Source organism: Oscarella lobularis, chromosome 1 (genome assembly GCF_947507565.1).
Source record: "Oscarella lobularis chromosome 1, ooOscLobu1.1, whole genome shotgun sequence".
In the NCBI taxonomy this organism is placed as follows: domain Eukaryota; kingdom Metazoa; phylum Porifera; class Homoscleromorpha; order Homosclerophorida; family Oscarellidae; genus Oscarella; species Oscarella lobularis.
The window spans coordinates 496,001-521,109 of NC_089175.1; the positions used below are offsets into that span (position 1 = coordinate 496,001).

At 44.3% G+C, this 25,109-nt stretch overlaps 10 protein-coding genes across 17 annotated transcripts; 2 read left to right on the forward strand and 8 right to left on the reverse strand.

Annotated features, from left to right (window-relative positions):
• Window positions 1-429: 429 nt before the first annotated feature.
• On the reverse strand, window positions 430-4,038 carry LOC136197252 (ankyrin-1-like). 3 transcript variants are annotated; one of them, XM_065986998.1, is made up of 8 exons: window positions 3,926-4,038; window positions 3,744-3,793; window positions 3,232-3,684; window positions 2,110-3,176; window positions 1,930-2,048; window positions 1,654-1,703; window positions 1,148-1,603; window positions 430-1,086 (listed from the first exon to the last, which is right to left on the reverse strand). In XM_065986998.1, the coding sequence occupies exons 4-8, from the start codon at window positions 2,390-2,392 to the stop codon at window positions 573-575; spliced, it is 1,422 nt and encodes a 473-aa protein (XP_065843070.1). In that variant the 5' UTR covers window positions 2,393-3,176; window positions 3,232-3,684; window positions 3,744-3,793; window positions 3,926-4,038; the 3' UTR covers window positions 430-572. The 3 variants fall into 3 exon arrangements, with proteins under 3 accessions (XP_065843070.1, XP_065843054.1, XP_065843061.1); XM_065986982.1 differs by having other exon boundaries at window positions 430-1,101; XM_065986989.1 differs by having other exon boundaries at window positions 430-1,101; window positions 3,232-3,793.
• On the reverse strand, window positions 2,639-3,605 carry LOC136197380 (poly [ADP-ribose] polymerase tankyrase-like). Its single transcript, XM_065987131.1, has 2 exons — window positions 3,232-3,605; window positions 2,639-3,176 (listed from the first exon to the last, which is right to left on the reverse strand). Exons 1-2 carry the CDS (start codon window positions 3,603-3,605, stop codon window positions 2,639-2,641), a joined length of 912 nt encoding a protein of 303 aa, XP_065843203.1.
• Window positions 4,039-4,718: 680 nt separating the features above from the next.
• Window positions 4,719-6,797, reverse strand: LOC136197274 (26S proteasome non-ATPase regulatory subunit 10-like). Of its 5 annotated transcripts, none has more exons than XM_065987038.1 (6): window positions 6,449-6,797; window positions 6,216-6,393; window positions 5,355-5,762; window positions 5,269-5,302; window positions 5,102-5,218; window positions 4,719-5,044 (listed from the first exon to the last, which is right to left on the reverse strand). In XM_065987038.1, exons 1-6 carry the CDS (start codon window positions 6,487-6,489, stop codon window positions 4,944-4,946), a joined length of 879 nt encoding a protein of 292 aa, XP_065843110.1. In that variant the 5' UTR covers window positions 6,490-6,797; the 3' UTR covers window positions 4,719-4,943. The 5 variants fall into 5 exon arrangements, with proteins under 5 accessions (XP_065843110.1, XP_065843102.1, XP_065843094.1 ...); XM_065987030.1 differs by having other exon boundaries at window positions 4,719-5,041; window positions 5,105-5,218; window positions 5,355-5,895; window positions 5,944-6,393; XM_065987022.1 differs by having other exon boundaries at window positions 5,105-5,218; window positions 5,355-5,895; window positions 5,944-6,393.
• Window positions 6,798-7,633: 836 nt separating this feature from the next.
• On the forward strand, window positions 7,634-10,198 carry LOC136199785 (glutathione hydrolase 1 proenzyme-like). The gene has a single exon (XM_065990080.1). The coding sequence runs from the start codon at window positions 7,656-7,658 to the stop codon at window positions 10,026-10,028; it is 2,373 nt and encodes a 790-aa protein (XP_065846152.1). The 5' UTR covers window positions 7,634-7,655; the 3' UTR covers window positions 10,029-10,198.
• A 1,083-nt stretch (window positions 10,199-11,281) lies between these two features.
• Window positions 11,282-12,846, reverse strand: LOC136199787 (uncharacterized). 2 transcript variants are annotated; one of them, XM_065990082.1, is made up of 4 exons: window positions 12,723-12,846; window positions 12,464-12,508; window positions 11,955-12,410; window positions 11,282-11,900 (listed from the first exon to the last, which is right to left on the reverse strand). In XM_065990082.1, the coding sequence occupies exons 2-4, from the start codon at window positions 12,505-12,507 to the stop codon at window positions 11,363-11,365; spliced, it is 1,038 nt and encodes a 345-aa protein (XP_065846154.1). In that variant the 5' UTR covers window position 12,508; window positions 12,723-12,846; the 3' UTR covers window positions 11,282-11,362. The 2 variants fall into 2 exon arrangements, with proteins under 2 accessions (XP_065846154.1, XP_065846155.1); XM_065990083.1 differs by having other exon boundaries at window positions 12,571-12,846.
• A 253-nt stretch (window positions 12,847-13,099) lies between these two features.
• Window positions 13,100-15,308, reverse strand: LOC136199790 (uncharacterized). The gene is made up of 7 exons (XM_065990085.1): window positions 15,044-15,308; window positions 14,533-14,991; window positions 13,881-14,417; window positions 13,650-13,769; window positions 13,540-13,573; window positions 13,391-13,489; window positions 13,100-13,331 (listed from the first exon to the last, which is right to left on the reverse strand). The coding sequence occupies exons 1-3, from the start codon at window positions 15,076-15,078 to the stop codon at window positions 13,949-13,951; spliced, it is 963 nt and encodes a 320-aa protein (XP_065846157.1). The 5' UTR covers window positions 15,079-15,308; the 3' UTR covers window positions 13,100-13,331; window positions 13,391-13,489; window positions 13,540-13,573; window positions 13,650-13,769; window positions 13,881-13,948.
• Window positions 15,309-16,180: 872 nt separating this feature from the next.
• On the forward strand, window positions 16,181-17,765 carry LOC136197387 (glutathione hydrolase 1 proenzyme-like). Its single transcript, XM_065987143.1, has 2 exons — window positions 16,181-16,331; window positions 16,384-17,765. The coding sequence occupies exons 1-2, from the start codon at window positions 16,181-16,183 to the stop codon at window positions 17,763-17,765; spliced, it is 1,533 nt and encodes a 510-aa protein (XP_065843215.1).
• LOC136197396 (protein FAM114A2-like) lies at window positions 16,470-19,040 on the reverse strand. The gene is made up of 10 exons (XM_065987154.1): window positions 18,647-19,040; window positions 18,518-18,598; window positions 18,206-18,466; window positions 18,068-18,133; window positions 17,954-18,018; window positions 17,752-17,899; window positions 17,117-17,702; window positions 17,025-17,063; window positions 16,920-16,976; window positions 16,470-16,868 (listed from the first exon to the last, which is right to left on the reverse strand). The coding sequence occupies exons 1-6, from the start codon at window positions 19,038-19,040 to the stop codon at window positions 17,882-17,884; spliced, it is 885 nt and encodes a 294-aa protein (XP_065843226.1). The 3' UTR covers window positions 16,470-16,868; window positions 16,920-16,976; window positions 17,025-17,063; window positions 17,117-17,702; window positions 17,752-17,881.
• Window positions 19,011-20,567, reverse strand: LOC136199789 (poly [ADP-ribose] polymerase tankyrase-like). The gene is made up of 4 exons (XM_065990084.1): window positions 20,357-20,567; window positions 20,201-20,236; window positions 19,692-20,147; window positions 19,011-19,642 (listed from the first exon to the last, which is right to left on the reverse strand). The coding sequence occupies exons 2-4, from the start codon at window positions 20,233-20,235 to the stop codon at window positions 19,105-19,107; spliced, it is 1,029 nt and encodes a 342-aa protein (XP_065846156.1). The 5' UTR covers window position 20,236; window positions 20,357-20,567; the 3' UTR covers window positions 19,011-19,104.
• A 107-nt stretch (window positions 20,568-20,674) lies between these two features.
• LOC136199786 (uncharacterized) lies at window positions 20,675-24,775 on the reverse strand. Its single transcript, XM_065990081.1, has 9 exons — window positions 24,697-24,775; window positions 22,763-22,929; window positions 22,430-22,714; window positions 21,925-22,374; window positions 21,360-21,876; window positions 21,196-21,232; window positions 21,068-21,145; window positions 20,932-21,009; window positions 20,675-20,872 (listed from the first exon to the last, which is right to left on the reverse strand). The coding sequence occupies exons 3-9, from the start codon at window positions 22,468-22,470 to the stop codon at window positions 20,727-20,729; spliced, it is 1,347 nt and encodes a 448-aa protein (XP_065846153.1). The 5' UTR covers window positions 22,471-22,714; window positions 22,763-22,929; window positions 24,697-24,775; the 3' UTR covers window positions 20,675-20,726.
• Between the last annotated feature and the right edge of the window lie 334 nt (window positions 24,776-25,109).

The following is a 25,109-nucleotide window of genomic DNA, read 5'->3' on the forward strand; positions in this document are numbered from 1 at the left end:
AGTGCTACTCAACCAGCTGCCCCAGCCACCCCAGCCGGATTCCTATGAGCGGATGATGTCGGTATTTCACGTTACCTTCGGTTTTTCTTCCTTTACCAGTGACTTCAGTGCATGACGAATGTCTTTCGCTTCGATTTCTTGATCTTCAGTCTCCGTAGGTGAATCCGATTTTTCTTCTGCTGCTGTCTTCACGTCCGCTTCCGCGACTTCGTCTTTGTCCGGTTCTTTTTCGATCGCGACTTCGCTCGCTTTCTCGTCCTCCGTAATTAGGTAACGGAAGACGCCTCTATCGCCGCCGCGTTGGCCTCGTCGCGCTCCTGCGACGGTTCGTCGTCTTCTTGAGCGCTTTCGAATTCTTCCCCGCTTTCTGGATTGCTCATGGTTCGGTGAAAAAACGCCTCGAAAGCGTTTGGACGGGTTACGACTTAGTCAGTATACGGGAGCTTTGCATTGAGTCAAGTATAAGGGTACAGTACCAGCTATCACAAAAATGTCACAAAAACAGGCATAATTGAATGTACCGTCTACAGCTGTCAGAAAAATAAAAAACATAAAAATTACATCACTTGACTCTAAGACTTTGGTCGTTTGGTCCTTGGGGCTACATCCTCCTGCCAATCCTCAAGCAATTTCACCACGTTTTTACGATTATACTCCCTTGCAATGTCAATAGCCATGCCATCTCGTGATTCTATATCCGGATCAGCGTAGTTTAGCAAAAGCAACTCGGCACAATCCTTTTCGCCGAACAATGCAGCGTTATGAAGAGATGTCCAGTCAAGTTTGTCAGCTCTGTTGACAGCCGTAGAAAATTTCGGATTTTCAAGTAAATAGGTCAGTAGGTTTTTGTTCCCGAATCGAGCTGTTCGGTGAAACGCAGAAGTGACGTACATACAGGCATTTGGATTGGCGCCTTTTTCTTCAAGCAAACGTTTGCAGAATTCAACGCTTTCCGGATCTTCTTTCCTTGAAAACTTCCACAGCCAATAGTTCTTCAAGAATTTTAGATCTTTCTTCAGCTTTCCGGTGTCTTCCTCCTTTTTTTCAAGTAGTTGCAGAGTATCTTGTGTTTCTGCGCATGAATCACTGAACAGATTAAACCTATAACAAATAAGAATGCCCATTAGATACTACTAATAAAACATACCTTGCTTTATTTGGATCCCTGATCAGTTCATGTACGAGCTCATTTATCCCTGCGTATGGCGTGGCTTCTTCCTCATTAGCTCCATGACGTCGTAGAATTTTAGCACATTGAGCAGCTTCTGCAGTTGACTTATTGTCAGAAGCGTAACACCAGAAAAGCGGACTTAGGCTATTTTCGTCTCCGTAATTCAAGTCAAATCCGTGTTCGTGAAATAGAGGAATTAGATGTGTATGACCCCAGTGAACCATCATGTGAATGCAAGTAACGCCTGCCATTTTACCCTGATCTAGAGTTTTGCTTGATTCCTTTTCTAATGCTTCAGTGCATAATGTATACATGCCGTGACGACACAACCACCAAAGAAGCTCCGGCATCCAGTGCTGTTTCTCCTCAGCTGCGTAAGACTTCACTACGTTGTCCAGTGATTTCAAAGAGACAAAATCTTCTTTAGTATGCCTTGATAGAAAGAACTAAAAAGGAGCCAAGATGTATTTTATTAGGCATACCGAGGCACAAAGCGTTCACTTCCTGTTTCAATTTCATTATTCATGCTCAGCTGTGATAGAAACGGGTATATCAGAAATGGAGACTTCAACTAAACTCGCATCTGCATGCACATGTGCAGTGTTATAAGTTTACAGTCGGGTAGCGCTAACTTTAATCCTCGGAAAAAACTATCTCTCGAGTCAACATCCTATCCGAGGTTTATATACTGTATAGCAGTTGCAACAGTTACTCACTCAGTATGTGCTTACTACACTAATGCCTTGAAAATTTATTACCATGCTTTGACTTTGGAAAGCCGCTCTATGGCGCTTTGCCGTAAACCGCTGATAACGTTGGTTGCCGCTGCTAACCGTGATGACTCTCGAAGATGAGTCCAAAGGCGCGGATAGCCCTTCTAAAAGAAAAGTACGCGTACGTGTAAGTTGATATCCTGTCATTGTTTCCCATTCGCTCACCTAGCGCTTTGGCAACGTGTTCCTGTCCTTCGGTCTCTCTCAGAATCGCCACAAATCGATCGTAAGAATTCGGCCCCTTTCGCGGCAAAATATCGTTGAGTAGCTCGCGAGATTTATCTTCTCTCGACGACATCGAAAGAAGATGATTATATTCCCCTTTGGTGACAAGTCTGGCGCTATAGAGACGATTGAGGAAGGAGTCGGGATCGAGAACTTGAACGAGATCACTGAATAGGGGTCGAACATTCGAATCCCATCGTGTGTCGATCAATGTAGACATCATTAAAAGCGGAAACGACGGCCAGGGACGGCGGGACGGCGCAGCCGCCCAGTCGAAGAATGGGGGACCCGGGAAGTCAGGGAGGTAGTCCGGGCGCGGTTCGGGGAAAATCCCCACAAGAGTCCCCGGTAAGAAAACCCTTGGGATTTTATTTGATTTGAGTGGAATGCTCAATTTTTGACGTTCGGGAATGTGTACTGTCTAGCTGTCTGCAAAGTAATACAAACAAACAAATGATTTCTGACGAGTTCAAGACTTTGGAAGTTTGGTCCTTGGAGCTACCTTGTATGACTCGTGCTGCCCATCTTCAAGCAATTTCACCACCTTCGTACGATTATACTTCCTTGCAATGTCAATAGCCATGCCATCTCGTGATTCTATATGCAAATCAGCGCCGTTTAGCAAAAGCAACTCGGCACATTTCTTTTCGCCAAACAATGCAGCGTTATGAAGAGATGTCCAGCCCAGTTTGTCAGCTCCGTTGACAGGCGTAGAAAATTCAGGACTCTCAAGTAAATAGCGCAAAAGGTTCTTGTTCCCAAATCGAGCTGTTCGGTGAAACGCAGACGTGATGTAGATAAAGACGTTTGGATCAGCGCCTTTTTCTTCGAGAAGAAATTTACAGAACTCAACGCTTTCCGGATCTTCTTTCCTTGAAAACTTCCACAGCCAATAATTCTTCCAGAATTTTAGATCTGCCTTCAGCATTCCGGTGTCTTTCTCCTTTTCTTCAAGTAGCCGAAGAGTATCTAGCACATCTGCGTCAGAATCACTAAACAGTTTAAACCTATAACAAACAAAACATGCAGATTAGACACTATTAATAAAAACTATACACATACCTTGCTTTATTTGGATCCCTGATCAGTTCATGTACGAGTTTATTTGTCTCTGCGTATGGCGTGGCCCTTTCCTCATTAGCTCCGTGACGTCTTAGAGTATCAGAACATTGAGCAGCTTCTGCATTTGATCTATTGTCAGAAGCATGACACCAGAAAAGCGGACTTAGGCTATTTTCGTCTCCGTAATTCAAGTCAAATCCGCGTTCGTGAAATAGAGGAATTAGATGTGAATGACCCCAGTGAACCATCATGTGAATGCAAGTCACGCCTGCCATTTTCCCCTGATCTAGAGTTTTGCTTGATTCCTTTTCTAATACTTCAGTGCATAGTGTATCCATGCCGTGACGACAGAACCACCAGAGAAACTCCTTCATCCAGTGTTGTTCCTCAGCTGCGTAAGACTTCACCACGTTATCCAGTGATTTCAAAGAGACAAAGTCTTCTTTAGTATGCCTTGATAGAAAGGACTAAAAGGAGCGAAGATGCATATAATATTATATTCTTAGGCATACCGAGGCACAAAGCGTTCACTTCCTTCGCCAATTTCAGTATTCATGCTAAGCTGTGAAAGAATGTTTAGTTAAATGGAGAATCCAGCTAAATTCGCATCTGTGAGGTGTTGTAATTTTAGTACAGTTGGGTAGCGCAAATTATAGGCGGCTTTACAGTGTACGAGAAAGCGGTTTTGTCATACTTGTAGCAGTGAGTGATCCACACAGTAATCCAGACGAAGTCTAGGTGCCGAATGAGTCAAATGAACAAAGAAAGTCGGAGCATTGTATTTATTTTCCCGGCGCTTGCGCATGACGAAGCTCTGACATCACTTCTGACATCATAGATATATATAGATCTCTATATACGGCTCCGCTGACATCACCGGGGATCCCGGTTATACAGTATGTACATCACTTCAGTATCAGTTGATCTGTGTTTCCATCTCGATCATTCCCAACGCGAAACGATCATGACAAATCTAGTACTATTACTAACACTGGTAAGTGGCCAGGTTGTTTAGATATAAGCACGGATCTAAGATCCGTGATACAGTCGACGCCGCTTATTGTCAACACGTAATTTTCAACAAAAATGTTGACAATAAGCGGCCGGTGACAATAAGAGAACAAAAATGTAGGAAGGAGAAACGTTTAGCAACTAAAATCTGTTGATAAAAGCGTATAAGCTACCGGTAAGATAAATAAAAGGAAAAGTATGCCTACTACGGAAAGAGGGTCTGGAACGAACAGAGGCTACAAAAATACAAACGTCATGACTTAGAAAATATAGCTATTAGATTTGAATCTCTCTAACGTGGCTTGAAGTCAGTCAGACCGGTCAGACGTGGGATACTAAGGAGACGCAATTGTACGATATACAATATGCTGCTGTACATAATCTTTTCGGCTTTGACTCCAGGAAACTTTTTCCAGTATTGTGGGAATCAATCAGCGATCTGTTGAATATCACCTCAGCGCCACCGTAAAACCATGTACTGTATCGTAGCAAGTGTAATTTGAATAGTAGACTAATATAACATTGGCAGTGGCCAGGTTGCGTCGTAGATATTAGCTAAGAAATAAATTAAGAAACATATGCGTACAAAAAGAGGGTCTGAAACCGCGACGCTAAAAAACAAAAACATCTACCACTTAAAAAAATATGGTTATTTGGGATGAATTAAATGCGCCAACAAATAATCACGTAAGAGTGCAAACTCACTTGAACGTAATGTGCGCCTTTTCGGCAAAACAAACCGTGTCGGAATCTTCAACAGAAAAACTAGACCCGCTTACCCTTGAAACAGCCTCCGGGTCTACTAAAGATTAAGTGCATTGCACTACTAGTATGAACAAGAAGCCTGTGAACAGCTTACCACCTGAAGAATAGGCGTGAGCAAAACATATCACACGGCCCTGCCGAACGCCAGAGATTTCAAGTGTGAGATCTTCAGAGCAGAACACTGTATTGCACCTTTTAGCAGCAAATTTCGCTAAATACAAACGGTGCACGTAGCTTATCACTGTGAAAGTGCTTACTTACGCAAAGTTTCATACGCGTGACTTCTCAGTCTTTTCTAAAAAAATTCGTCACGCCGCTGCATATGGTTTATGCTATACTTTGCTTACGCGCGATGATGTACCGACGTTGCAATCGAAATTCGCGATGGTTTGAGCATTTTCAAACAGTTTAACTACGCTTTTGTTGTTATACTCTTCTGCAATGTCTAATGCCGATCCCTCGCGCGTTTCTATGCGCCAGTCTGCTCCGTGGTCCAGAAGTAGCTTCGCGCACGCTTCTTGGTCATTCAAAGCAGCGTTATGAAGAGCAGTCCAGCCCAGTTGGTCAGCACTGTTGACAATCCCGCGCCAGCGTTTTCGACGCTCAAGTAAGTAGCCAAGAACTTCGTAGTTTCCAAATCGAGCAGCCCGGTGAAAGGCAGAAGTTATGAACATAGGAACAGTCGGATCAGCACCTCTTTCTTTAATAAGAGACTCGCAGAATCGCACACTTTCTGAATCTTTGCTGGCTGAAAACTTCCAAAGCCAGAAATTAATCCAAAACTCAATATTTTTTTTCAGTCTTTTCTGACTGGAGCGCTTATGCTCTTCATCAAGCCAGCGTAGGGCATCACGAGCATCACCGGCGTCTCCACAGAACTTGCTGAACCTGCAACATGCAAATCATGGTCCACTGACGCAATCTTAGTATTCAAACCTGGTCTTGTTTGGATCTTTAGTCATTTCACATACAAATGCACTTGATGCTGTATACGGTGTGGTGTTTGTCACATCAGCTCCACAGTGTTGCAGAATGTTAGCACACTCTGCAACTTCTTGTTTTGACGAAACGTTGTCAGAGAAGTGTGCCCAGAAAAGTGGACTTAGGCCATATTCGTCATCTCCGTCATCGAGGTTGAATCCGTGTTTGGAAAACAGAGGAATTAGGCTTGTATGACGCCAGTAGACCACCATATGAATGTAACTCACCCCTGCCATTCCTCCGTCATCAAAAATTTGTTTTGGTTCTGCTAACAGTTCCTTGCATAGCTCTTCATTGCCGTGGCGAGAGGACCACCAAAGGAGCTCGGACATACACTGCGCTTTATTCACGTCGTAGAGTTTCACTACCTCCTCCATCGGTTTCGATATGTCTTTTTTTGTGCACCTTGGAAACGGAGACTCTAATTTTTACTGATCGTCGTAATGTAGCTTACTAGTACCTATGCACAAGGCGACTAGGCGTACATCTTTTTTCGTTCATTCTTTGAAGGACAGCAGCGATAGTATCGCGGCCCCGAATAACGAGTCCCGGCGCGCTGGTACCAAATCTTTCGGTAGGTGTTCGGACAGTTCCTGTAAGATGAATCGATCGGAGGCTTGTGGGGGTCTTCGCCGTTCACTGCCCAACGCAATTAAGTTGTAGAGTCGGTCGGACCTTCTGGCAACCGTTGAACGATCGAGACTCGTGTTTGCGCCGATCGAGCGCGGAGCGTTTACGGATGGCTAGAATTACCCTGGGTGGTTCGCGTCGTTCGCGGAAGAAGCGTCGTCGGTGGTCTGTCCCTAACTAATGCGTTTCCCCGACTTTTCCCCCCATCCCCTGCGTGATCACGTGCAACACTTTCACGGTGACGTAGCAAGACTCGTGCTTGAATGTTTTGAAAATTGATTGTCCTTATAATCTTATTGAAGGTAGGAAAGGACATTTTCATCAATGTATTCCGCAATAGAATAATTATAACAGTGCATCTGGCATAATAACAGCCGTGTCTCTATAGCTACTGTATAATTCGTCACTTCTTTTCTGGCAAGAAGGTATGCAAGTCTGTAAGCGACAAAGACTTCCTCACCAATGTTACCAAAAAATTTTTGTGGAGTCGGGATTCAGTGAAAAGATCATTATCAGAAAAGGAATTGACGTGATAATATTGGGTAATGAAGAGAAGGCAACTACAGTTTACGCCGTGGGTCAGAGTTCAAACGGCAGAATAATGACAGCGTGCATGCGATGCAAGGCTTTCCGGAGAATTGCAGGATGGTAGCTTGCAACATGCAGTAACTCAATTTTTGTATGCATGTACAGCGGCACTACTGTATATGGTTTTCATGATCAAGCTTACCTATGCACAAAGCGACTGATCTCTTTCTTTGGCCATTGCTAGGCGTTGATCAGGATCGAGGAGCAGCCGCGGTTTAGCTAGAGCTCTTACGTTCTATTTCGGCGAAGTAGGAATCGGTTCATGTCCTTGATCACGTGCAAAATCGAGAGGATCACCGGCACTACTGCACCACTGAAACCCGACTAATTAAATAAATTGAAGTAGTTGTACGAGTTGTGAAAACTGGCACAAAAGTTACGGTTGTGTTTGAAATGAATGCTCTCACGTGATTCCCTAGAGATCGTCACAGTGTTTACGACTTTACGCCATGAAAGAAGTGCTTCTTTCGCTGGTCTTGGTTTTGGCTTGGGCGGGAGCTGTTGGTATTGACGTCTTCCTATTCGTGCGCTATGGGGGACATTTCATTCCGGAAAACACTCCGAATTTATTCGACACCTTCAATTCGGCCCTGTGGGGAGTCTACATTACACTTTTCTCGGTACTTTTGGGATTGGTAACTTTCATTAAAAGTGCATGCGTCAGGCGCTGCCAGAAGAGCCGTTCGGAAGAAATCTTTCCGTCTTTCTCCTACACCTTTGGTTTCTTATTCTTTCTAATAACAGCGTCGTCCTTTATTGGAGGAACAGCGTTTGTCGTTAGCTGCATCAGCCTTACCGAAGACTACCCATTGGTTGTACTTGCAACCGCAGCCAGCTTTTCGTATTGCGTCACAATTGTGCACATTGTGTTCTGGGTTATTTCAGCTAGAGATGGTCTCACAAGCTCAGAAATGTGTGCAACTACATGTTTGGCAAATGTCTGCCATTACGGTTGCTATAGAATTGACCGTGAGGGTGGGCACAAAAGCTACTACAGAAAAACTGGAATTACTTTCTTTCTTCTTGCCATTGTTGCATTATCGGCGTTAATGTTAGGCACCGGCTGGGCAATTGAGTCTGCAATAAACGAATTCAATGATGCTGATGCTGGCACTGATGCTGAATTCAGTGGACCATGCCGGAAATACGCTACAGCTGCTGTTGCCTCTGCTTCTAAGACGTGTTCAGAAGTGGGAAAAAACGTGATGAAGGACGGAGGTAACGCTGCTGATGCTGCTGTCGCTGTTTCATTCTGTCTCGGAGTTGTTGAGTTTCAGTCGTCTGGACTTGGTGGCGGTGGCTTTCTTTTACATTATGACAAAAGTAAAAGATCAATGACTTCTATAGACTTCAGAAGTACGGCTCCAGAATCTGCTCGTACCAATACTCTTGATAACAAAAGTCTGAGAGATCGTCCAGAATTATTCATTGCGGTGCCAGGAGAATTGAAGGGGTTACGCATGTTGTGGGAAAAGTACGGTTCGAAATCACCGAGACTCGGATGGCAAGACTTGATTGCTCCATCGATTAAGTTGGCACGCGACGGTTTCACTGTAAGCAAAGATTTAGCCAAGGCCGCTGCTTCTTTCAATCAATTCAACCAACAAAATAAGGTCTTTGATCCTCTTCTAAACCTCATTAGACCCAATGGAAATCCGATACAAGAGGGCACTACACTAAAACGACCTTATCTTGCTTTGACGCTTGCAAAAATTTCGCAAGAAAAAGACGCCCTTTATCAAAACGAATTTACTGAAAAAGTGATTGAAGACCTTCCCGCTGGAAGTCTTCTGACACAGAACGACTTCCAAGAATACAGCGTTCATGAAGAAAGTGCAGTTCCGAGTACTTCTTTTTCAGGTAAAACAATGCACGGGACACCTCTTCCGGCAAGCGGAGTCGTTCAACAGTTACTTGAAAATGTCATGAAAGGATACAAGATGAATGAAAATGACAGAAACAGTGCTCTTGCTTACCATCGCCTCGTTGAAAGCTTCAAGCTTGGCTTTGCCAGACGAAATGTTTTAGGTGATCTAAATCACGACCCTAATAAAAATGACCCAACAAAGTCTCTTGTGAACCTTTATGCAAAATTTCAGGAGGAAAACTACGCCAACCAACTCCAAAAAAGAATAGATGACAATAAAACCTTTAATGACGTGGATTATTACACTTATGACCTTCCAATTATTACTGACTATAGCAAAGTAGAGAAAGACGATAATGAAACGTCAACGACTCACATTGCCGTCATCGATCAAGATGGAAAAGCTGTCTCACTGACAACATCTGTTGGATACTTGTTTGGAAGCGGAGTGTTGTCAGAGTCAACAGGCATACTTCTAAATTCTGACATGATAGGATTCAGTTTTATAGGATCTCAAGAGTTCTTTGATCTTCCTTATAATCCAAACAATCTCATCGAAGGAGGGAAACGACCATTGTCGTCGATGTGTCCCACAATAGTCGTAAATAACAATGATAACAGTGCATCTCTAGTTGTTGGTGGTGCGGGCGGCTCTAGGATAATAACAGCCGTGTCTCTAGCTATAATTCGTCACTTCTTTTTCAGCGAGGAGGTATGCGAGTCTGTGAATGACGAAAGACTTCATCACCAATTGGTACCAAATAAAGTTTTCGTGGAGACGGAATTCAGTAAAGAAATCATATCAGAACTTAGAAGAAAAGGACATACCGTTGACGTGAAAAAATTGGGCACTGAAGACAAGCCGACTGCAGTTCACGCTGTGGGTCGAACTTCAAGCGGCGGACTATTGGCAGCGTGCGATAAACGACTCTCTGGAGAACCTGCAGGATGGTAGAGATTTCAACGTTGTATTGGCTTTTCGTATGTCTGTGTGAGCTGTCTGTGTGTCAGCCTTAGGTAGCTTTGCTGCTTTTCCGTATTGCTGTTTGCGCTTTGACGTTTCTGTCTTTTCAAGTGTTTTTTGGTCACGAAGTTTAGCGTTAGCATTTTCGAAGAGAAAGAGAAACGAGGAAGAGGCAGTTGATCTTCTGTGATGACTGTTTCAAGTGTTTCCTTTTCCACTGGCGTCAAAAGAAGACACGCCATTCTGGGTGACTCTTTGCTTCCCTGTTGTCGTATAAATATTTCTACAGTATCAACGCAGGTGAGGCAGTACTGAAACCTGACTGGGCGTAACCTGATTGGGTGTTTTCAATAATGATAGACTTTCTGAATCGGAGCAAATGGTTATCACTTTGCATGGTGGCCCTTGTGACGCCGAGGAAGCGTCTTCAAAGAAACAAGCCAGTCCGCTTCGGATGATTGTCTATCGTTTCGTTGCTGATTCTCACTCCTGCGCTGTTAGTCGGCAGTTTTCTGGCAAGCCAACATTGTCAAAGTCAAGCACATTGAGCGGCGTACAGTGTAGCAATTTTCGTGCTCTCTGATTAAAAGAGAAACGTAGGCAACTCACAAAAGCAATTGAGATTGACATACCTTGGGTTACAAGAGCAAATTGTTTCTTTCGTCGGCTCACATGCAGTTCTTTCCACTCTGATTCTTTCCACCACGTGCAGGATCTCTTGCCCCCTGATTCAAACAATTTGATATTGGAGAAACGAGGTTTTAACAGTACATGACTACAGTAGTACACGTACAATTTCTTTTACCTTTGCTTCCAAAGCTGACCCCAACGCACCAAATTGAAAAAAAGCCCTCGTATTCATCACCGGCAGTCACAGAAACATTTTCTTTCGTCTTGATGTCGACTTTATGAACGGATGTCGGTATTTCGCTTTACCTTGGGTTTTTGATTTCAGTGCATGGCTACCTAATGTCTTTCGCTTCGATTTATTTTTCTTGCTTCGTCGCTGAATTCGATTTTCTTCTTATCTTCACGTTCGTTACGGAGGAAAAGAAAGCAAGCGACTCCAACAAAGCCGCAAAAGAACCTGACCACGACGAAGTCGCGGAGGACGCCTCTATCGTCCCTCCTCACGCTCCTGCAACGATTCGCCATCTTCTCAAATTCTTCCTCGCTTTCTGCATTGCTCATGGTCAGTTATAAACGCCTCGAAGTTCGGAACGCGTTTGGACGCGTGTCAGGAGTCAGTATACGGGAGCCTTAGATTGAATGTACAGTACTCAAAAGAATTCACAAACAAATACATAACATGATTTCTGACGAGTTTAAGACTTTGGTAGTTTGGTCCTTGGAGCTACCTTGTATGACTCGTGCTGCCCATCTTCAAGCAATTTCACTACCTTTGTACGATTATACTTCCTTGCAATGTCAATAGCCATGCCATCTCGTGATTTTACATGTGGATCAGCGCCGTTTAGCAAAAGCAACTTGGCACATTTCTTTTCACCGAACAATGCAGCGTTTTGAAGAGATGTCCAGCCCAGTTTGTCAACTCCGTTGACAGGCGTAGGAAATTCAGGACTCTCAAGTAAATAGCGCAAAAGGTTCTTGTTCCCGAATCGAGCTGTTCGGTGAAACGCAGAAGTGACGTAGATAAAGACATTTGGATCGGCGCCTTTTTCTTCGAGCAGAAATTTACAGAACTTGACGCTTTCCGGATCTTCTTTCCTTGAAAACTTCCACAGCCAATAGTTCTTCCAGAATTCTAGATCCGCCTTCAGCATTCCAGTGTCTTTCTCCTTTTCTTCAAGTAGCCGAAGGGTATCTAGCACATCTGCGTCAGAATCACTGAACAGTTTAAACCTATAACAAACAATAATGCAGATTATCGGTAGATATTATTAATAAAAACTATACCTTGCTTTATTTGGATCCCTGATCAGTTCATGTATGAGTTCATTTGTCTCTGCGTATGGCGTGGCCCTTTCCTCATTAGCTCCATGACGTTGTAGAGTAACAGAACATCGAGCAGCTTCTGCATTTGATCTATTGTCAGAAGCGTAACACCAGAAAAGCGGACTTAGGCTATTTTCGTCTCCGTAATTCAAATCAAATCCGCGTTCATGAAATAGAGGAATTAGATGTGAATGACCCCAGTGAACCATCATGTGAATGCAAGTCACGCCTGCCATTTTCCCTTGATCTAGAGTTTTGCTTGATTCTTTTTCTAATGCTTCAGTGCATAATGTATCCATGCCATGACGACAAAACCACCAAAGAAACTCCGGCATCCAGAGCCGCTTCTCCTCAGCTGCATAGGACTTCACTACTTTGTCCAGTGATTTCAAAGAAAGAAAGTCTTCCTTGGTATGCCTTGATTGGAAAGAATAAAAGAGCCGAGCTGCATATTTTATTCTTAGGCATACCGAGGCACATAGCGTTTACTCCTTTCACCAATTTCAGTACTCATGCTGTACAAAAGAAACAGACAAATGAGTGTCAGAAATCAAATGCTACAGTACTGCTTTGTCACTTTAGAGTAGGGTCGAGCAAACTTTAGAGGAAAGCGTAGCAGGAGGAGCTCCAAACTGACAGGGCCTAGCTAATTTGCAACGGAATCAAAGACTGCAGAGTCAGTCCGTGCTACGGCTTCGATCAACGGCACGAAAAGCGGGTCTGTCATACTTGTAGCAGCGAGTGATCCAGACGGAGTCTCGGTGCCGAAATGACTCAAATGAGTCAAACAACACCTCTAGATATTTATATTTTCCCAGCGCATGCGCTTGAAGACATGACTGATCATCTGATCATCTCTCTGACATCACAGGGGAGTGCCCGGGACGGGGGACAACGACTGAAAAGCCGTCACCGGGGGCATACCGGCCTAAGGTCTGCATGATATATGGCTGTTACGTTATCTTCTACAGTAATTGTGATACCGGTTGCTTGCTCATGCAAAGAGATATATCCGTGATTGAGGCCAAGTTACTGAGCTATTTAGTCCAAGGAAATTTCGTGCCTACTAATGCTACAGGCTCAGCCTCTCAGCTTGACTGGCGGAATTAAGTCAAAGGCACATATCATTATTTGCAACCCATGCACAGTACCAGCCACCGGGAAATGAACAGGAAATAACACTAAGCGCTACTTACAAGAAAACTTAGTCTGGTCCGGACACGCTGTAACCGGCGACTTGAACTAATCATGTAAAATTGGCAAAAACTCGCACTTTTCGGATGCCGAGCATAACTGAATTGCACCATTTACCCAGAATCGAAATCTCAGGCTTTGGGTCTAGAAGAATAAGTAAAGAATACGTGTCACACTACTGCGCACTAAATTAGCATGCTTACCGCCTGCAGAGAGAACATTTGTGGTACCGTCCTGCGGCGAGTGCACAATAACTTTTTTGGCGATAATAACGGTTTCAACGCTTTCAATATCAACGCTTACTAAAAACATATGTACACGGAGCTGTTACTGTACTGTCTAAAGTGTTTACCAGAAGTGTCAGTTGCGTGATGTCGCACCCTTCCCTAAAAAACATCATCAAGGCTGCAGGAGGAAAGCCCGCCAAACATGCGATCAGTTGAGTAACATATGTGCGCATACCTCATGAGCTTGAATTTGAGCATTTTCAAACAGTTTCACTACACTTCTGCTGTTATGCTCTTCCGCAATGTCTAAAGCCGAGCCCTCGCGCGTTTCTATGCGCCAGTCTGCTTTCCTTTCCTACAAAAACATCGTCACGTAAATACCTTGCATGCGTATTACGGTCAGAACAATAACTTGGTCGAACTCAGTGTATTCAAAACCACAGACAAACGGCGAACGTGTTCTTACCGCATCATCATCATCATCATCATCATCATCATCATCATCCCTTTGATACTGATCTTCAAACAATTTCACTACGCGTTGGCTATATGATACTTCTTTGCGATATCTAAGGCCGTCCCCTCTCGCGTTGTTTTGCCCCAATCGGCTCCGTGCTGCAGAAGTAACAAAACACAATGCTCTTGATTATTCAAAGAAGCGTTATGAAGAGCAGTCCAGCCTAGTTTGTCAACACTGTGAACAACTTCGGGCCAGCGCTTTTTCATGTTTGGGTCAAGTAAGTAGCGAAGTAGTTCCGTGTTTCCAAATCGAGCAGCTCGGTGAAAGGCAGACGTTATATAAAAAACCTCAGTCGGTCGCGCGCCTTCTCTAATAAGATATATACATAATGGTACTTGATCTTGTGTTGCTGAGAATTTCCATAACCAGAAATTAATCCAGAATTTAATATCTTCTTCCCAATTTCCGGTCTTATCATTCTCTTCTCTAAGCAAGTGCAGAGCGTCATAAATGTCATCACAAGAGTTGCTGAACAATTTTAACCTGAAACAGGAGATGAATCAATAAATAAATAAATCTTGGCCAGAGCCAAAGCCAGATTACCCAGACCAAGCCCATGTAGTTAGAGAGAACGCAATAATAATTTTAAAAGTTTTACCTGGTTTTATTTGGATCTCTGATCAGTTCACATACCCACTCATTTGTTTCTGCAAACGCAGTGGTTCTTTCTACTTTAGCTCCATAGCGTCGCAGTATGTCAGCACATTCAATAGCTTTTTCTTTTAGAGAGTCGTTGTCATAAAAGACTGCCCAGAAAAGAGGACGCAGGCTTCTGTCGTCTCCGCGATTTATCTCGAATTTGTGCTTGTGAAGAAGAGGAATAAGATGATTATGATACCAGTAAACCGCCATATGAAAGCAAGTTTTTCCTGCCATGCGTCCGTGATTGAAAGTTTCTTTCAAATATTTTTCTAGGAATTGAGAGCATAAGACGTTCTTGCCGTGACGACAGCACCACCAAAGGAGCTCAGGTGTCCACTTCTCTTTATTCACACTTTCATAAGGTTGTATTATGTTGTCTATCCGAGTCGATTCAGAAAGTTCCCTCTCCGTGAACCTCAAAAGACGGGGGTTCCAATTTAGACGGTTTTCGTGGTCAACCCGCTTACCTATGCACAGAGCGATTAGTTCCTTCTTCGGTCATTCTGTCCGCGCGGTCAGTAGGCGTTCAGATCAAACGTTGTTGCTCAGGAGGAGAAGAAGCAGCCGCTGTCCGGATGTCACAGTGTGCGGCAAAGAAGTTCGTCAAAACGAGTGATATCGCCTCCGTACCCCACAGCGTTTTCCCCCAAATTCCCCCAACTGCTTGATCACGTGCAAACCTTGAGCTGCTCTAAAGAGTGCATGAACACTGCCAGACGGCAGTATCTGGACAACCGACTCTATAATATACTCCGAGCCTATTAATTGAAGTGTTTGCATGACTTGTGCAAAATACCGGCACGAAAGTTGTGTTTGAATGCTCCCGGACCGAGTCTCACGTGCACGATTCCCTGGAGATATTTCATCGTTACAGTGTTTACACCATGAAGAAAGAAGCGGGTCTTGTGCTGTTCATTGCTTGGATAGCAAATGCTACAATTGACATATTCCTATTTGTGCGCTATGGGGGACATTCTATTCCGAAAAACACCTCGAATTCATTCGACACATTCAATTCGGCCCTGTGGGGAGTGTACATTACACTTTTCTCGGTACTTTTGGGATTGGTAACTTTCATTAAAAGTGCATGCGTCAGGCACTGCCAGAAGAAGAGGCCTTCGGAAGAAATCTATCCATCTTTTTCCTACACCTTTGGTTTCTTATTCCTTATAATAACAGCGTCGTCCTTTATTGGAGGAACAGCGTTTGTCGTTAGCTGCATCAACCTTACTGAAGACTACCCACTGGCCATTCTTGCAACAGCAGCCAGCCTTTCGTATTGCGTCACAATTGTGCACATCGTGTTCTGGGTTATTTCAGCTAGAGATGGTCTCACAAGCGCAGAAATGTGTGCAACTACATGTTCAGCAAATGCCTGCCATTATGGTTGCTATAGAATCGACCATGAAGATAAAGGCCACTACAAAAAAACTAGAATTACTTTTTGCTTTCTTGCCGTTTTTGCATTATCGCTGTTGCTGGTAGGCACTGGCTGGGCAGTTTATTCTGCCATCAACGAATTTAGTGACAAACAATGCCGTGAATATGCTACAGCTGCTGTTGCCTCCTCGTCTAAGACATGTTCAAAAGTGGGAAAAAACGCAATGAAGAACGGAGGAAACGCCGTTGATGCTGCCGTTGCTGTTTCTTTCTGTCTTGGCGTTACTGAGTTTCAGTCATCTGGACTTGGTGGTGGTGGATTTCTACTATTTTACAACAAAAAGACAGGATCCGTGACTTCTCTGGACTTCAGAAGTACTGCTCCAATGTCTGCTCGTAGCAACACTTGACAGTGCACATTTGAAAGATCAACCAGAACTATTCATTGCCGTGCCAGGAGAACTAAAGGGGTTGCACCAGCTATGGCAAAACAATGGAAAGAGAAATTGGGAAGACTTGATTGCTCCATCCATTGAGTTGGCACGCGACGGTTTTGTTGTAAGCAAAGATCTAGCCAAGGCTGCCTCTTCTTTCAAACAGTTTGATCCAGAAAACAAGAACTTTTCTCCCCTTTTGAACTTAATTAGACCAGAAGGAAAACCTGTGCAAAAAGGTTCTACACTAAAACGGCCAGTTCTTGCGTCGACGCTAGAAAAAATTCAAAAGGATCCCGATGTTTTATATCGGGGCGAAATTGATATTGCTAACGATCTGCCCACTGGAAGTCTTCTTACAAAGAGCGACTTCCAAGATTACAGCGTTAGCGAAGAAAGGGCAGTTCCATCTACTTCTTTTTCAGGTAAAACAATGTACGGCGTGCCTCTTCCGGCAAGCGGAGTCGTTCAACAGCTTCTTGAAAATGTTATGAAAGAATATAAAAACAATAGAAACGTTCTTGCTTACCATCGCCTCATTGAAAGTTTCAAGTTTGGCTTTGCCATACGAAACATTTTAGGCGATCTAAATCACGACCCTAATAAAAACGATCCAACAAAGTCTCTTCAGAACCTTTATACAAAATTTCAGGAGGAAAACTACGCCAATGAACTAAAAAAAAGAATAAATGACACTAAAACCTTCAATAAATTTAATCATTATACGTTTGGCCTTCCAATTACTACGGACTATAGCGACGTAGAGAAAGATGATAATGAAACGTCAACAACTCACATTGCTATCATTGATCAAGATGGAAATGCTGTCTCACTGACAACATCTGTTGGATACTTGTTTGGAAGTGGACTTTTGTCAAAGTCAACAGGCATACTTTTGAATTCTGACATGATAGGATTCAGTTTTAGAGGATCTGAAGAGTTCTTTGATCTTCCTTACAATCCAAATAATCTTATTGAAGGAGGGAAACGACCACTGTCGTCAATGTGTCCTACAATAGTTACGGATAGCAATGATGGCAGTGCATCTCTAGTTGTTGGTGGTGCTGGCGGCTCTCGAATAATAACAGCCGTGTCTCTAGCAATAGTTCGTCACTTCTTCTTCGGCGAGAAGGTATGCGAGTCTGTGAACGACAAAAGGGTTCATCACCAATTGGTACCAAATAAAGTTTTCGTGGAGCCGGGATTCAGTGAAGAGATAATATCAGAACTCAGGGGAAAAGGACACGAAATTGACGTGAAAAAATTGGGTACTGAAGACAAGCCGACTGCAGTTCACGCTGTGGGTCGGAGTCTAAGCGGAGGACTAATAGCAGCGTGCGATAAACGACTCTCTGGAGAACCTGCAGGATGGTAGATTTCACCGCTGACGTTGCATCGACTTTTGTGTGTCTGTGTGGCAGCCTTGCTGCTTTTCCGTATTGCTACTTGCGCTTTGACATTTCTGTCTTTCCGTTTTAGTTCTGGTTCTAGTCAGCAGAGATTCCAAACCTAGCGCACGTTAGCATTCAGTTTTCCTTCTCTTCTAACATTTGTCTCACTAACCTGTGATAAGGCTGGTCCAGCCGTTCCCGTCAGTTCAGCGAGAGCAGCTCTTTTCTCCCTTAGCCCTATATAGGAAGACTGGTCTCTGCCTTATACACTCAAGTACTGACTCACCTGGATCTCCTTCCGAGATAACGTCCATGGTCTTTCTTCCTAACGCTTCCAAGGCGTCGATGCCTCCTGATACAAACTGTCCACTCTTGAGGAAACGACCTTCTCGTTTTTCAACCTACGTCTACTCATTTTCTTTACCTTTTTGGCCAAAGCCAACCCCAAGGCACCGACTCCGCTGAAAATTGAAAACAGACCCTCGTCTTTTATCTTTATCACCGGCAGCTGCAGGGAAGTTCTCAGTCGTCGTCGTTTCTGGATTGTCTTGATGTTTTGGTTCATCTTCGACAGGCGTCAACGCTGGTGAAACTTCTTTTGCTGCATTTTCTTTAGCCAAACTTTCTGGCTGCGGCACGCCAAGACTTTCTTCAACAGTATGAATTGCCGATTGGATCTCGTGACCTATTTAATCAATTAAACTCTGTAGCCTACACTCTTATGCCTCTAATCCACCCAAAGCTGAAGCAGAGTCAGCGACTGCTCTCACACGACAGTGCTGCTCGACCAACTGCCCCAGCCACCCCAGCCGGATTCCTAAAGTAGCGATTTATATGAGCGGATGATGTCGGTATTTCACGTTACCTTTTGTTTTTCTTCCTTTACCAGTGATTTCAGTGCATGGCGAATGTCTTTTCGCTTCGATTTCTTGATCTTCAGTCTCCGTAGGTGAATCCGATTTTTCTTCTGCTGCTGTCTTCACGTCCGCTTCCTTCGCGACTTCCTCTTTGTCCGGTTCTTTTTCGATCGCGACTTCGCTCGCTTTCTCGTCCTCCGTAGCGGACGACGCCTCTATCGTCGCCGCATTGGCCTCGTCGCGCTCCTGCGACGATTCGTCGTCTTCTTGAGCGCTTTCGAATTCTTCCTCGCTCTCTGGATTGCTCGTGGTCAGTGAAAAAACGCCTCGAAAGCGTTGGAGGCGTGTCACAATGTAGTCAGTATACGGGAACGTTGGATTGAGGATATCAAAAGAAGGCATAATTGATTGAATGTACAGTACTGCAAAACTCAAAAGAATTCACAAACAAATACATAACATGAGTTTAAGACTTTGGTAGTTTGGTCCTTGGAGCTACCTTGTATGACTCGTGCTGCCCATCTTCAAGCAATTTCACTACCTTTGTATGATTATACTTCCTTGCAATGTCAATAGCCACGCCATCTCGTGATTCTATATGCGGATCAGCACCGTTTAGCAAAAGCAACTTGACACATTTCTTTTCGCCAAACAATGCAGCGTTATGAAGAGATGTCCAGCCCAGTTTGTCAACTCCGTTGACAGGCGTAGAAAATTCAGGACTCTCAAGTAAATAGCGCAAAAGGTTTTTGTTTCCAAATCGAGCTGTTCGGTGAAACGCAGAAGTGACGTAGATCACGACATTTGGATCAGCGCCTTTTTCTTCGAGCAGAAATTTACAGAACTTGACGCTTTCCGGATCTTCTTTCCTTGAAAACTTCCACAGCCAATAGTTCTTCCAGAATTTTAGATCCGCCTTCAGCATTCCGGTGTCTTTTTTCTTTTCTTCAAGTAGTCGGAGAGTATCTAGCGCATCTACGTCAGAATCACTGAACAGTTTAAACCTATAATAAACAAAACATGCAGATTAGACACTATTAATAAAACACATACCTTGCTTTATTTGGATCCCTGATCAGTTCATGTACGAGTGCATTTGTCTCTGCATATGGCGTGGCCTTTTCCTCATTAGCTCCATGACGTCTTAGAGTATCAGAACATTGAGCAGCTTCTGCATTTGATCTATTGTCAGAAGCGTAACACCAGAAAAGCGGACTTAGGCTATTTTCGTCTCCGTAATTCAAATCAAATCCGCGTTCATGAAATAGAGGAATTAGATGTGAATGGCCCCAGTGAACCATCATGTGAATGCAAGTCACGCCTGCCATTTTCCCTTGATCTAGAGCTTTGCTTGATTCCTTTTCTAATGCTTCAGTGCATAATGTATCCATGCCATGACGACAAAACCACCAAAGAAACTCTGGCATCCAGAGCCGCTTCTCCTCAGCTGCGTAGGACTTCACCACTTTGTCCAGTGATTTCAAAGAGACAAAGTCTTCCTTGGTATGCCTTGATTGGAAAGACTAAAAGAGCCGAGCTGCATATTTTATTCTTAGGCATACCGAGGCACGAAGCGTTCGCCAATTTCAGTACTCATGCTGTAGAAAGAAACAGACTAAATAAGTATTAGAAATGCTACGGTGACTAGCTAAACTCGCATGTTGTCACTTCACAGTCGGTCAAGCAACGTGAGAGGAAAGCAGAGGTAGAGAAAGTACCTTTAGGGGAAGGAGGAGCTCCAACTTGACAGGCAGAGCCTAGCTAATATTTGTAAGAGAATCGAGGACGGGGCTGAAGCAGCGAGTGATCCAGACGAAGTCTACGCGCTGAAATGACACAAAAACCCTCTCCCCTGTTCTCACTTTCCCCGCAACCCCCGGCGCATGCGCTTCCAGACACGACGACGTCACCTAAATTAGCTAAGCCGGAGTCGAGACCGGTATGCTCCGCCGGTGACGGGTTCTGTCTGAAGTTCAGACCAGTCTTCTGTGTCAATTCTCTTACATCACCGGCCGGCTTCCTAGATCTGCATAATGTTACGGTTGAGTACTGGTAATGATGACATCAGAAAAACACACTCAGTCAACGTCAGAAGGGCTTTACACTACCGCAAAGGTCTTCACATTTCACAAAGATATTTTGAGCTTGGAAAACTTCTCCGCAGTACTTCGCGTCACACCTCAGATTACCTGGGCTGCTCACCCTCATATCTGCCAGAAGCTTGGGTGCTAGCCCTTTCCCAGAAGATAGGAATTAGTACAGTAACTGCACTTATGATTTGAAATGCACTTACGATTAGAAATGAAAAAGTAATTTTGGCCCAAAAAGCGTTCACGGACCCCACCAAGTTGACGTGATACCTGAGACGGTTCTAGTTAAAAAAGAAGTCACAATATCCACTAGTACAATAAACAAGCAGCAGCGCTCACGAGACAAAAAGAAGATATTTTGACCCATAAATGCTTTCTCACAGTTTTCAGCTGCAAGTAGAAGATGGTCATCGCTTGCTAAATAAAAACAAATTATATGTGCGTGAGTAGCACTTTTATATACTCACTACTACTAGAAGCCTCCGCAGCGCTATCCAACCTTTCCTACAAAAAACATCATTACATAACCACGGTACCCCATACTTCTATCTCCAAAACTAAAAACGCGAGACGGCCCCCGCATTGCATGACACCAAATATTTAACAAAAAAGACGGTAAACGCGTTCTCACCGCATCACGATCACTTTGGCACTGGCTTTCAAACAATTTCACTACGCTTTTCTTGTTATACTCTTCTGCAATGTCTAATGCCGATCCCTCGCGCGTTTCTATGCGCCAGTCTGCTCCGTGGTCCAGAAGTAGCTTCACGCACGCTTCTTGGTCATTCAAAGCAGCGTTATGAAGAGCAGTCCAGCCCAGTTGGTCAACTTTGTTGACAATCCCGGACGAGCGTTCTTGAGTATCAAGTAAGCAGTTGAGAAATTGGTCGTTTCCAAATCGAGCAGCTCGATGAAAGGCAGAAGTTATGAACATAGGAACAGTCGGATCAGCACCTCTTTCTTTAATAAGAGACTCGCAGAATTGTACACTTTCTGAATCTTTGCTGGCTGAAAACTTCCAAAGCCAGAAATTAATCCAAAACTCAATATTTTTTTTCAGTCTTTTCTGACTGGAGCGCTTATGCTCTTCATCGAGCCAGCGTAGGGCATCAAGAGCATCACTGGCGTCTCCACAGAACTTGCTGAACCTGCAACATGCAAATCATGGTCCACTGACGCAATCTTAGTATTCAAACCTGGTCTTGTTTGGATCTTTAATCATTTCACATACAAATGCACTTGATGCTGTATATGGTGTGGTGTCTGTCACATCAGCTCCACATTGTCGCAGAATGTTAGCACACTCTGCAGTTTCTTGTTTTGACGAAACGTTGTCAGAGAAGTGTGCCCAGAAAAGTGGACTTAGGCCATATTCGTCATCTCCGTCATCGAGGTTGAATCCGTGTTTGGAAAACAGAGGAATTAGGCTTGTATGACGCCAGTAGACCACCATATGAATGTAACTCACCCCTGCCATTCCTCCGTCATCAAAAATTTGTTTCGGTTCTGCTAACAGTTCCTTGCATAGCTCTTCATTGCCGTGGCGAGAGGACCACCAAAGGAGCTCGGAAATACACTGCGCTTTATTCACGTCGTAGAGTTTCACTATCTCATCCATCGGTTTCGATATGTCTTTCTTTGTGCACCTTGGAAACGGAGACTCCAATTTTTACTGATCGTCGTAATGTAGCTTACTAGTACCTATGCACAAGGCGACTAGGCGTACATCTTTTTTCGTTCATTCTTTGAAGGGCAGCAGCGCATATCGCGGCCCCGAATAACGAGTCCCGGCGCGCTGGTAGATACCGGAGGGTTACCAAATCTTTCGGTAGGTGTTCGGACAGTTGAGTTCCTTAGGATGAATCGAGGCTTGTGGGGGTCTTCGCCGTTCACTGCCCAACGCAATTAAGTTGCAGAGTCGGTCGGACCTTCTGGTAACCGTTGAACGATCGAGACGTACAGTCTACTCCGAGTCGTGTTTGGGCACTGAATGGGCAGATCGAGCGCGGAGCGTTTACGGATGGCTAGAATTACCCTGGGTGGTTCGCGTCGTTCGCCGAAGAAGCGTCGTCGGTGGTCTGTCCCTAACTAATGCGTTTCCCCCGACTTTTCCCCTGCGTGATCACGTGCAACACTTTCACGGTGACGTACAGTAGCAAGACTCGTGCTTGAATGTTTTGAAAATTGATTTTCCTTATAATCTTATTGAAGGTAGGAAAGGACATTTTCATCAATGTATTCCACAAAAGAATAACTATAATAGTGCATCTGGCATAATAACAGCCGTATATACGTGTCTCGCTACTGTATAATTTTTTCTGGCAAGAAGGTATGCAAGTCTGTAAACGACAAAAGACTTCCTCACCAATGTTGCCAAAAATTTTTGTGGAGTCGGGATTCAGTGAAAAGATCATTATTCCCCGAACACCAGGGCGCGCGCGGGCTTCGCCCGCGCGCGCCCTGGTGAGAGGGGCTCTCAAACGTGATCGGGCAAAATCTCGAAGTGTTTGTCTGTCCGTCGGTAACCCTGACGTCACAATCGCACTTAAACCAATCTCACACACAGGTGCCTTTATGACATCACATTCATTGTGATGTCATACTCTCCCGTATTTTGAACACAATTGCTAGCGAAAAGGTGACGTCACAGTAGATAACAACCCCGGATCGTAATGGAAAGCTTTCAAGCAAACAGGCACACACATACAGGACGACAAACAGGCTACATCACCCACTTCACACCGGAAATAAATAGACTAATAAACTGAAGAGTGCAGAACGGGCCCATAACACTATGATTCATTGAGAAAACCCAGTAAAGGAGCATGTTGGGTTTGTCGTGCTGCGAGCGAAGCTCGCAGCACGCAAACCCAACTGCGAGCTGATAATCTAGCTTAGCACGTTTTGATATCTGAATGAAACGCCTGAACTCTGTCTATGAGTATAGGCATATCCACCAGGTGTTTCGAGAGTAAATTTACATCGAACAGTGAAGATAGCTTTTGCACTGACTCTGACGGTACGATGTTTGCTACCGTAGATCGAACTACTGAGGGTGTTCGGGATCATATGATGGCTTACAGCAGGCCATCATTATCTAGTCAGAAAAGGAATTGACGTGATAATATTGGGTAATGAAGAGACGGCAACTACAGTTTACACCGTGGGTCAGAATTCAAACGGCAGAATAATGACAGCGTGCATGCGATACAAGGCTTTCCGGAGAATAGCTGGCAACATGCAGTACTGTAACTCAATTTTTGTATGCATGTATCTATATATACAGCGGCACTACTGTATGGTTTTCATGATCAAGCTTTACGCCTAGCAATGGCCGAAGAAAGAGATCAGTCGCTTTGTGCATAGGTAAGCAGCTTACCTATGCACAAAGCGACTGATCTCTTTCTTCGGCCATTGCTAGGCGTTGATCAGGATCGAGGAGCAGCCGCGGTTAAGCTACAGTACTGTAGTCTTCATTTTTTTGTTGTTTTGTTTGATGAGGGGGGGGGGGGGGGGGGGGGGGGGATGTGACGGTAGTGCGCTAACCGTAGCTAATAGATCGTCCTCTTCTCAAACGCAGCTAAGGAGCACGTTGGGTTTGTCGTTGTGCGAGAGCTCGCACGCAAACGCAACTGCGAGCTGATAATGTGTCGCATGATCAAATTAGCTACTATTTGTAGGGTTTTGCGAATGATGCACGCCACGGTTAGGCAGAGTACCATAGATAGGGCAGTACTGAGGGTGTTCGGGATCACATGATGGCTCACAAAAGGCCAACATTATGATCTACTAAGCCTAGCTTAACTAAAGTCCGACCGACGTACTATAGTCTCCTTGTGCATAGGTATTAGTAATACATATGCACAAGGAGACTATAGTACGTCGGTCGGACTCACGGCTTGGCAACCGTTGAACGACCGAGACTCGAGTTTGGGCAGAGCGGAGCGCTTACAAATATAGGTCCTCACCAAAGTAACAGATCTACCACTCCTAGGCCTGGCGGTTCGCTTCGTCGGTGATCCGGAGGTCTCCGGTGGGTGGTCTGTGTGATCTTGCGCGCATGCGCGCTTGGTTTGTTGTGTTTTGGGGCGTGATCCTAGCCATGGACGCACCGATTGCAATCTGTTCTGCATTTTTTTGGTTGGCATCTTTGGTGCAAGGAATCTATATAGTGCTATTTGGGCCTCACATTGCGACATTTGGAGACATCGACTCGGCTCAATGGGGATCCTACAATATGTTTTTATCGGCGTTTCTAGCACTTATAACGTTGATTAAGTATGAGTGCTTGAAGAGCTCGGAGTTTCCTCTTTGCCTCTACATCAGTCTAGTAATGGCATCGTCGTTGATTAGTGCAGTAGCGTATATCATCAGCTGCATC